Source organism: Pholcus phalangioides, unplaced genomic scaffold, assembly GCF_987345545.1.
Source record: "Pholcus phalangioides strain wild (caught in Gottingen) unplaced genomic scaffold, Ppha-v1.0 ptg000008l_1, whole genome shotgun sequence".
NCBI lineage: Eukaryota > Metazoa > Arthropoda > Arachnida > Araneae > Pholcidae > Pholcus > Pholcus phalangioides.
Window position 1 is genome coordinate 23,052,321 of NW_028301601.1, and position 11,591 is coordinate 23,063,911.

Sequence of the window (11,591 nt, forward strand, 5' to 3'; positions counted from 1 at the left end):
AACCGTAAATTTTTGTTTGGCGCGGTGCGATCGCACCTGTTGCACACCCCTAAGGGACACAAATTTTGCCGCCCGTCTCCCATCTTAGACTTATTTGAATGACCACACATTCCTCAAATTTGACGCCCGCTTAGCCCCTGTCACTGTAAATACTCCCCTGCCTATAAGTCATAGTTTTGGTCGCTGCAATGTTTGCACACTCTTTTGGTCGTTCAATGACTTGGTCCGTCGCTTTTCTGGTTACTCCCATGCTCCTACACTCTCTATATCACTCCCACGTTCTCACGCTCTCTGTGTCAGTCCCATGATCCCACACTATCTATGACACTCTCATGCTCACCAAAAGAGTGACCTAGAGAGTATGTGATACTCTCTAGGTCACTCTTTTGGCTGCTCAGTAATCTGTGTTCCCTCGTACTCTAAGTCCCTTTTTTGGTTATTCACATGCTTGCGCATTGTTTTGGTTACTCCCACGTTTATACGCTCTCTGTGTCACTCCAACGCTCACATACAGTATAGGTCACTCGTTTGGCTGCTCACTGATCTGTTCCCGCTTACTCTACGTCACTATTTTGGTTATTCACATGTCTGCACACTGTTTTGATTGGTCACATGATTACACAGGCTATAGGTCACTCCTTCGGTCTCTCCCATCCTCGCACACTTTCTAGATCTAACGTACTTGTACACTGTTTTGGTCACTCATAGATATGCTTGAAAATTCTCTCTCTTTCCATTAAGAAAAGTAAGCACGTGATTAGGGCGTCAGGGTAAAAGGGACACCACAAAAAAGTCATAAAATTACATTTTTTTTAATATGAAATTTTTCTTCATAGTATCAACCATTCGGTAGAAAATCCTCAAACATGATATTGAAAATGAAAGTATCTTGAAATTCCTCTTTGATGCAAGATGAGATGCACATATTATTTCTACAGCAATAATATTGAAATATTAAATCTAGAGAAACTAATAATATTGCAAACTAGAGTTCACGTTAATGCTGAGTTTTTGGAATGAGAGTGGTGAGGACCGTATTCGTTGAATTCCTAGTACTCTTGCCAGTGCTAGGAAGAGGGAGCTCTCGAATTGACGGCCTTGATCTGTTGTAATCTTGGATGGCACCCCAAAGCGAGATATCCATGTTGAGTAGAATGTGCGAGCTACAGTCTCGGCGCTGATGTCTGGAATCGGGACCGCCTCCGGCCAACGTGTGAACCTGTCGATCATAGTTAGACAATAGGCTTTGCCACCAGAAGGAGGAAGAGGACCAATGATATCAAGATGGATGTGATCAAATCGCTCAGTTTGGTCAGGAATAAACCTAATGGGGTTTTCGTACGTCGTGTTATTTTGGACTTTTGACAAGGTCATGGACCAGTTATTACAATCTTTATTTAATGAATACCAAATGAAGCGAGTCCGTGAGTAAAGAAAAGTCCCTAGCTCCTAACATATGCCGAAACTACTTTATAGAAGCATATGAAGCCAGCAATTCACTGTAGTTGCATTCCGCGGGAGATAATTTCCTAGAAAAGAATGCAAGAGGCTGAAGCTCGTTGTCAACCACCTGAAACAGTGCGCCGCCAATGGCAAAATTGGATGCATCTACCTGAAGTACGAGTTTGGCATCGGGTTTCGGATGTGCTAAAAGGGTTGCGTTGGGCAATAGTGCTTTGGAATTTTGAAATTCCTTATTTGCTATGTCAGTCCAAGCAATTTCTCTGTTGTCGTTTTTCTTCGACCCTTTCAAATAATTATTCAGTGTAGTTTGTGTATGTGCCGCGTGTGGTAAAAATCTGCGAAAAAAATTGGCCACAAAATTTCCATAAAGTAAAGCATTCTTAACAGTATCATAGCCTTATGCAGGTAGGGGCCCCCGTGCTCTCCAAATGACGATTAAAAAATTGAAAATATTTTTGTACAAAGAAATAAAATAGCAAAAGAAAATATGTGCTACCAAATCACAATATCTGTTAATTTAAAATGCTTTTTTGGAGGTTAGTAACTCAAAATTTCACTGGAAAGATTCCTTGTGCCCCTTGAAAGGTTGATCCTGCGTACGCTTTTGATGGGCCCCCCGAGTAAAGCGATTTTTCCAAGGCTACCGTCTAACTGAAAATACCTGCCTTTCGATTTGCATACTTACTCCCGAAAATTGTAAACAGATGATATTGTCACGAGGCCCTTTCAGCACTTCCTCGAGGCATGTCTGGATGGCCCTATGCGTCGAGAAGGCACCGAGTAAGTCAAGTTATACAGAATAAGAACATGAACTTAAAACGTGCAGATCTGCGGGTATGCTCGTATATGGGCCAGCTGTGCCGTAGTGGATCAACTGTATAGTTTGACCTAAGGCGACTTGATAAGGGATAAATTCTAGTTCCCTTATTCTAGTGGCTATAGTTTGACCCATCGTAGGAGCAAAAGAAATGTTACCAGATCTAGACTGCAAACGAACTCTGAAAATATATCAGGAAGAAAAAAGGAACCGATGATGGTGATTAACCAAAAATTAGGTGCAGTGAGGTGCAGCCTCAATAATTCGAGTCCCGAAAGTTCGAAGTTCCGGAGAGAATCCGAGGTATACTGGAATTTTTCAAAATTTCTTCTCAAAACACCCTCACTCTGTCTATTTCTTGCCAAGAATGTGTTTTGTTTGATTTTTTTTTTTATGATTACCGGTAGTTTTGACTTGAAGAGGACTCGCAACCGTATCTCAGTCCGTGACTGGAAGGGGTTTGCCGATAATAATTGTGTTGAATATCTAACTTACCGAAATGGTCGGCGATTATGCATAATAACCGGATTTATCACATTTACAGTGTAACGTAACATAGTCATGGTGATGTAGGCCTGGTACACAGATTAGTAGGCCTGCAACACAATTACATTATCCTGTAATTGTGTTGAATATCTCTTACTTTAAGAATACCGGCTGGTGAAAAAGATGGGCGAGCAGTTCGACGTGCAAGTACCTGCCTACAAAGCCTACAAGTGCCTGATGAACGCTCACAGGAGGTCTGCAGTCAAAGCTGCATTAAGAGTCACGCGGCTTTGTCTATATTCGAAGAATTGGATTTCGACGAAGACGAATAAAAACGATCTGATTGGTTAGCCGAAGATGATCATGTTAGGCTGTATAATTGCCTATTAACCAAGATTTATATGCATGTGTGCGCAAGTATCATTGATTGAATGCGTGGAAATACGGAACACTAAATATTTTTATGAACTACTACATGTAATACAACATTGAGAATTGCACTCACTAACATATGTGCTGAGCGGTGAATTATAGATTCTACCCAGAACCGCACTTGGAAGTGTGCGACAGGTGTGGTCGCGCCCTCCCCCCCCCCCCCATGTGGCAGTTTGCCACATGCATTCATTATACAGGGTGCATAGCTAACAGCTGGTGTCGCCATTTAGTGGCGGATCCAAGAGGCATACTTCCAATTAGAAAAAATATCCAAATCACGCGTAGACGTCATTCATATTTACAGTTATTAAAATACAGTAAAAACCTCTCTTTTATGGTCAAGAGTGGGTGACCGTTAATCAGGGGTTTGAAATGCATAATTATACAAGGGGGATTATTATTTGGCCGTAAAAGGGGCTGTCCGTTAAGAGGGGGGTTTTATTGTACTAATACAAAAATTGAAATAATAGCATAAATAAGAGGAAAAAAGCGTCGTCCGTTAATTTTGCTGTTCTTTCCCAATTTTTCTTCAATTTTTGAATTCAGATATCTCTGTGGATGTTACACTTAGAAACGGGGATTCTTTTAGCCTCATAAGAAACAGGGTGACAACTTTCGTACTCGGGTTTTTGAGGATAGTGTCCATACAAAAAGTTGACATTTTTGTTTTAATAACCATGCAACCCTTGCAACATGAATGACATCTGAGTAGGAAAACCCCTTAAATGGCAGCTCTTGTGTTTTATAATCTACTAGCCATAATACCCGGCGCTGCCAGCGTTTTCCCGTATACTGGCATCATTAAAGAAGTAACAAACCATAGTGAAGGAATAAACTAATATACATATTACTAGCAGCATTAAAGTAGTGACAAAACATTGTAAAGGCATATACATGTCTGAAACACATTGCTAGGGAACCACGGTTACCAAAGTAAATATTCCGAAAGTGATTGTTGAGGCCCAGATAACATTGTTGTCCGACAGATTTTTTGCCCATTTCGGGCATTTGCCCTGCTCTGACGAACTTTTAAAGTAGCCTATATCCGGGTCCTGTTTCGTATAAATGCAAAATTTGGCAACGATCGGTCACAAAAAATTATTCATTTGTATAGAATATTGATTTGTAGAGACACACACACGCAGGCAGGCAGAAAATCAATTTCATATACACGGTGCCCTGTAAGCAGTGCCGTCTTAACGCATGGGCCTACCCGGGCCCGGCCCGGGGGCTTCGAGAGAAGAGGGGCCTCACAAAAATGAGATTTGGTTGAAATTTTCTGTAATTTACCTGGTAGGTCCTCAGAAAAACCACTTGGCCCGGGAGCCCATGGTGTTCTTAAGACGGCCCTGCCCTGTAAGTGCTAGCGCGGCCTTTATCTCGTCAACCGTCCATCATAGAGGTATGATTACAATTTAAAAATTGCTCAACAGGCGTTCAAAAATTACCCTGTACCAGTTTTGAGAGTGAAAATAGAGTGTGTAACAAAATAAAAAAAATCTAAATTTTTATATGGTCCCCCCCCCCCTAGTGCTCAAACTTCCGATTAGAAAGTTGTTGCCCTGTTTCTCCTGATGTCATCATGTTTTTAAATGTCATTCAGAGAAATATTCGAATTCGAAAATCGGAGGAAATTTGGGAAAATGTCTCCGTATATTGCCTTTTAATATTGAACTGCATAAATTCATATAGTTTAGGTTGTTTTAAAATTAATTATGGGCCCGTAAAAAGTACATCGAAAAAATTGCACAGCTTTAATTAAGCATTTTTTGAAGCAGAACCTCAAAGGGGGGGGGGGGGAGTCGAAATACCTAGCACCCTTTCTTTAAAAAAGGAATATATATATATATATATATATATATATATTTTTTACGTTTCTTTAAATCTACAAGAAAAAAAAATATATAGATGTAGATTTGTTTCTTTTATAAGTCGCGCAGGAAGTCGCCATATTGGTTAACTTAGACACGGTTTGCATGTCCCTCAAAGAAAGAGGACGATATCACGTGATCCAAAAAAAATAAGTTGTAATAAATAAGTTGTAAATAAATAAGTAATTATATTTAAATTTTTTTGCTGCTTTCCATCACAGGCCATGAACGGCAATTATCTAATTCCGGGTGCCATGTTAACGCAGGACAGGGGAGAGAGAGACTTACCAGAGGAGAATATAAAAACGAAGCAAGTGGCAGTGGCGTATTTACGGGAGGGCTTAGCGGCCTATATAAGCTAGGGGCGGCAAATTCGAGGAATGAGTGGGCAAGAAAATCAGTAGGAGGGAAAAAGTCCAAAAGAATTTGTATAGACCACAGGCAGTAAAACCTTAAATCCGTCTCTGCCTAGAGAGTGAGGGTCTAGGTCAGGAATGACGAATGGGTGGCCAAGAGAGTTTGGAAGCATGTGAATGACCAAAATAATGACGTAGAGCGCTTGTAAGCATGTGAATGACCAAGAAAAGTGTGTGCAAGTACGTGAGTAGTCAAAAGAGTCACCTAGAGAATGTCTAAGCATGTGAATGACCAAAACATTAACCTGGAGAGTAAAGGACCAGGTCAGAAAGAGACAAAAAGAGATGACCTAAAATGTGTGAGAGCACGTGAATGACCAAAAAAGTGACCTGGAGATCGAGGGACCATGTTAGTGAAGAACTAAAAGAGTTACCTACAGTGTGTGTAAGCATGTGAGTAGAGAGCCATCTCCAGAGCCATCCTTCTTTGTTGCTGTAAGGTTCAGGACAAAAAGTGCGAAGAAGGCCTGGGAGAAACAGGAGTCACGAGAGAAAGAAAGGGGAACAAAAGGAAGACATTCGAAAAAGGAAGAGAGGTGTAAAAGTTGGTACCGAAGAGACAGGACGGTTTTGTGGGAGGTTTTGGATAATACATTAAATAAAGTGTTGTTTTCTTCTTTTGGGAGTGTAGAATCCAGTTATTCCGTCCTGAAATCGTAGTGGAGGTACAGCCGAGGACCTACGACCGATAGGAAATCGGTGGAAAGTTTACTGGCGCAGTCGACAGGATGAGGTCGTAGCTTCAACGACTCAAGATTGCGAGCTGAATTCGAAGAAGAGTGTCCTAGCGACGGTGGAACCACCCGGTTCGTATAGAAGGATAGTAGCAGCGTCAAGCACCCACGCTGTTTTTTTTTTTTCGTGAAGTCAACCCGACAACCGGTGCTGAGAGGGGCAATCCTGCCCAGGCAAAAAGGCGCAAGTGTTGTAAGGGCGGTATCGAGACGATAAATAAAGATGGCGTATTTGGCAAAGGGGAACAAGGAGGATCTGGAGACCATGGCCGCCAACTTGGGGTTAGATGTCCGACCGGAGTTCAACTTAATGCAACTAGTGAGTACCATACAGGAAAGTGAACTGTACAACGAAGCGACGTGCAGAGAGATGCTGAAAACGATCATAGGCAATAGGAAAGAAAGAGAAGAGATGGAGGAGAGGCGTAGAGAGAAAGAGATGGAGGAGAGGCGTAGAGAGAAGGAGATGGAGGAGAGACGTAGAGAGAAAGAGTTGGAAGAGCGGCGTAGAGAAAAGGAGATGGAACATGAACTCGAAAGACTGAGGATCGAGACAGGAGTCAGAAGAGAGGAGAATAATCAAGCTGGGCGCGGCAGAACCCCCAGCCGGGATTTCCAGAACATGATGCAAAAGTTCAGAATGGAAGAAGACATAAGTCTGTACCTGGTGCTGTTCGAGCGGCAAGCTCGTCGCGCGGCCCTGGCACGGGAAGATTGGTTAGCTGAGCTCTTGGGACTTCTACCCTACGAGATGAACCAGTTAATTGCCCGCGAGCCGGAAGAGCTAGTACAGGACTATAATCAAGTTAAGGAATTGTTATTGCGGAGATTCAAACTCACCCCAGAGAAGTTCCGACAGATGTTTTCTTCGTGCCACAAGAGTCAAGAGGGCACCTGGAGAGATTTCTACCACGAACTGTGTACCTATTTTGATGGATGGACGGAGGCTTTGGGGGTCACGACGTTTGAGCAACTAAGAGATTTAATCATCACCGATCAAATGAAAAAACGCGTCCCAGCAGATTTTAAAGAACACTATCTGGACGAATGGAGTGATATGGTGTCACCAAGTGAGCTATCGGAGAAACTAGATAGATTCGATGATGTGAAGAGGACTCTGAAGACACCCTTTCCTAGTGACAGGACGAGAACCCCAAGACCGGTTCATCAAAATCCGAGATGGAAAGCCAGCGGAAACCAGAGGCTTCAGGGTGAGTCCTTCACACCTAAGGCGACGATGGGTTTGAATACCAGAGAGAGAGCCGCAGTCACTTGTTATGCGTGTGGAGCAGAAGGCCATATAGCAAGGTTTTGTATTACAAGAGGTCAGCAGAAGCCATTCGACAAGGCTCGGGTGAACTCTGTCCAGACTGAAGAGAGAGACGTGAGTGAAGAAACCGCAGTCCTGACGGCACGTATCACGGTGGCGGCATCTGATGTTAATGCGAACATCGACTCATTGCATACTGTGGATTTGAAATGTGGTCAGAAGACGATCAGAGCCATAATCGACTCCGGAGCCCAGATCTCAGTCGTTAGGTCGGATTTGGTTGAGATCGACGAAAATGAAGGTGAAGGGAAAATAAGGATCAAGTCCGCCTTTGGTGAAAGCGAGATAGCCCCTCTGAAAATATACTTGATGAAGATCAACGACGGCAAGCACGGGTACGTGCCGATTACTTGCGCGGTGTCGAGTCGGTTGGCAAATGAAATGCTAATATGCCCAACAGCATACGAAGCTCTCTTGGGGAATCTACTGTTACTAAGTCCGATCAATGAGCCAACCCGTGAGGGGGATACGGGTGCCTCTACGGATGTCATGATCAGTCCCCTGGAGTACGCTACGGCCACAACTCTAGAAAGAGATGGGGCCCAACATGTCGGATGAGGATAATAAGGAGAAATTCGCCATGCTGCAAAGGGAAGATGGGTCTTTGAAGGATGTGTGGAAACTCGCCGAGAAACACCAACAAAACTACGAGATCAGCAAAGGAATCCTGATGCATAAGGATGAAGTTTGCGGCGAGAAAGTGAAGCAAATCGTGGTGCCGCACTGCAAGCGTGAAGCGATATTGAAAATGGGTCACGATATGCCCCTATCGGGGCATTTGGGTGAAAACAAGACTAAACAGAGGATCAAGTACTCATTCTTTTGGCCGACGCTCAAGAGGGACGTCAAGAAATATTGTGAGAGCTGCAAAACCTGCCAGCTACGAAGACCGATATCTTACCGGGACAGAACTCCGATTCAGCCGATCGTGAGACCAGAACTACCCTTCGAAGTATGGAGCGTAGATTGCGTGGGGCCGTTAGAGCCCATATCTGGCCGTGGGCACAAGTTCATCATCTGCGCTATAGATGTATGCTCTCGTTGGGCAGAGGCCATACCGGTGAGAAATATCAGTGCGAAATCCACGTGTAATGTGCTCATAGAGATTTTCACTCGTACCGGATTTCCGAAGACTATATGCACCGATCAGGGTACGAATTTCACGTCAAAGCTTTCGGAAGTTTTTTTGGACGTGGTTGGTGTGACACCCAGATTTGCGACACCAGGACACCCCGAGAGCATGGGAGTGGTGGAAAGGTGGAACAGGACCCTCAAGGACTTGCTGAATAAAAATATCCAAGAAAATGGTCGAAATTGGGACTTGCACCTACCTTTGCTATTATTCGCATACAGAGAGGTGCCTCATAGCACCACGGGAGTGTCCCCATTTCAACTAGTGTATGGGCGTTTACCACCGGGACCGTTACATCTAGTGAAAAACTATTGGACTGGTGAAAGGCAGATTCCGCTCGGTGTTTCTCGTTCCATCGAAGAATACATTGAGGATTTGCGAGAGAAGATCAGCAAAGTGAGTGAGATAGCGAAAGCGAACTCTGAGAAAAATCAAGCCATTTACACGAACCAGTATAACCTTCGGTCTAGGGAAAAGAATTTCAAGGCAGGTGATCAAGTACTAGTCTTACGACCAACTTCAACACATAAGTTATTGAAGACGTGGCAGGGACCTGCAACAGTAAAGCGGCTGACCAGGCAGTGTTCCGTGCTGGTGGAGTTTGAAGACGGCAGCTCAAGGGAACTACACATCAACAAGATAAGACCATATATCGCCAGGGTAAATCACGTGGGATTAATCTTCGACCAAGACGCTGATTTCGGTGAATTGCACTATGCTCCGACGGATAAGAGAAAGATGACGGTCGCTGATATATCAGAAACCATCGATGCGATACGAGGGAACCTAGACGGAAAACAACGGGTGCAGCTAAGGGAAGTGTTGACCAAATACGTTGATGTGTTCAGTGACAAACCAGGACATGCAGAGGTGGATGGACATTCGATAAAAGTCACGACGGATTGCACGCCGAAGAGGTTACCCCCGTATAGGGTGCCGTTCGCTCTACGAGAGGAGGTAGACAGACAAGTAAACGAACTACTACAGCTCAAGCTAATAGAACCCAGTAATAGAGATTGGAGTCATCCCATTGTTTGTGTAGCAAAAAAGGACGGAAGTGTCCGACTATGTGTGGACTACAGACTGCTAAATAGTTTCACTGTCCCAAATGCATACCCTATGAAGAATGCGACAGAGCTGTTGTATGAAGTTGGGAAGGCGAATTTTATTTCCGTGGTAGATTTGACGAAGGGTTATTGGCAGATACCCATGGCGAATGACTCCAAGCATCTTACGGCGTTCGTCACTCACTCTGGACATTATCAGTGGAACGTTCTTCCCTTTGGATTGAAGAATGCCGGCAGTACGTTTCAGAAAGTGCTAGACAAGTTATTAGTTCCCCATCAGCGATATTGTCGCTCTTACATTGACGACGTTGCCGTATTCTCGAACACATGGGATGACCACGTGATTCACATAGGAAATGTACTCAAGGCCCTCCTTCAGGCAGGCTTTACCGTCAACGGAAAGAAGTGCGTCTTCGCCGAGAAGCAAGTAAAGTTCTTAGGACATATAATCGGATCTGGCAAACATGCCCCGGACAATCAAAAAATTGAAGCAATGATGCAGTTGAGTCGTCCTACGTCTAAGAAGGAACTGAGAAGCATGTTGGGCCTAGCGAGTTACTATAGAGATTACATTCCTGGTTACTCGCGAATGGTCATGCCTCTCACTGATTTGACAAAAAAAAGGGTGCCAAATCTGCTTCCTTGGAACGATAAAGAAGAAACGGCCTTTCAGGCTTTGAAGCAGGAACTAATTAACGTGCCCACGTTATATACGCCTGACCCAAGTAAGGCATATCAGTTGTACACAGATGCTTCGGCAGACGCTGTTGGAGCATGTTTGTCTCAGACGGATGGGGAAGGACACGAGCATCCCGTAGCGTTCTTCAGTAAAAAATTATCTCCTGCACAGACTAGATGGTCAACAATAGAGAGAGAGAGGCGTTCGGCGTGGTAGCGGCATTGAGACGATTCGACACTTGGATCTTCGGGGCAAGAGTTCAGGTAGTTTCTGATCATAATCCACTGACGTATCTGACAAAAGGTCTACCGCACAGTGCTAAACTAGCTAAGTGGGCACTGGCCATACAACGCTACAATGTGACTATATCGTACAGAAAGGGTGGCATGCATGGTAATGCCGACGCCTTATCACGGTTGCCGTTGAGAGACTGAGTTGGGTAGACTCTTGAAGCATCATCATCATTTAAAAAATGACGGATGTGCTTTTCGATGATGGGACGTGTAAGGTTCAGGACAAAAAGTGCGAAGAAGGCCTGGGAGAAACAGGAGTCACGAGAGAAAGAAAGGGGAACAAAAGGAAGACATTCGAAAAAGGAAGAGAGGTGTAAAAGTTGGTACCGAAGAGACAGGACGGTTTTGTGGGAGGTTTTGGATAATACATTAAATAAAGTGTTGTTTTCTTCTTTTGGGAGTGTAGAATCCAGTTATTCCGTCCTGAAATCGTAGTGGAGGTACAGCCGAGGACCTACGACCGATAGGAAATCGGGGGAAAGTATACTGTTGCGCTGATGAGCAAAACCATGGATCTAACCGCATCAATAACCTCCTTCAGTGACTCTTGAAGAGTGGGATGATCACTCACTGGAAGGCGATAGATAGTGCGACCTTCCTTTGGAGTCCTTGCGTGGATCAATGAGAATGGTCCAGATACGCATTGTAGCGTCATATGCATATGGACCCTGTGGCATTGGTTTCTGTGTCGAGTCTCTACTATGTCGATCAGTCACTGATTCTAATACATGTCCTGAAACTGAAGTCCTTTTTGCACGACAGAGGGACCACGCCTGGTGACCTCACAGCACGAAGAAAGTTGCGCTTGAGAACTTGTTGATATAGCGGGAAGGCCGGGCGTAATGCTGTATGGCGACATCTGACATT

The 11,591-nt window shown here is 44.1% G+C and overlaps 1 protein-coding gene across 1 annotated transcript; it reads left to right on the forward strand.

Annotated features, from left to right (window-relative positions):
- The first annotated feature begins 6,662 nt into the window (after positions 1 to 6,662).
- Positions 6,663 to 10,647, forward strand: LOC149084026 (uncharacterized). The gene is made up of 2 exons (XM_089235248.1): positions 6,663 to 7,888; positions 8,145 to 10,647. Exons 1-2 carry the CDS (start codon positions 6,663 to 6,665, stop codon positions 10,645 to 10,647), a joined length of 3,729 nt encoding a protein of 1,242 aa, XP_089091374.1.
- Positions 10,648 to 11,591: the final 944 nt, after the last annotated feature.

What these genes read in the sequence shown, in the direction of transcription:
- LOC149084026 (XM_089235248.1), top strand. Translation starts at nt 6,663, where the DNA reads ATGGAGGAGAGGCGTAGAGAGAAGGAGATGGAGGAGAGACGTAGAGAG. An exon ending in ATCAACGACGGCAAGCACGG is followed by an intron (nt 7,889 to 8,144) that starts GTACGTGCCGAT and finishes CATGCTGCAAAG; the next exon opens with GGAAGATGGGTCTTTGAAGG.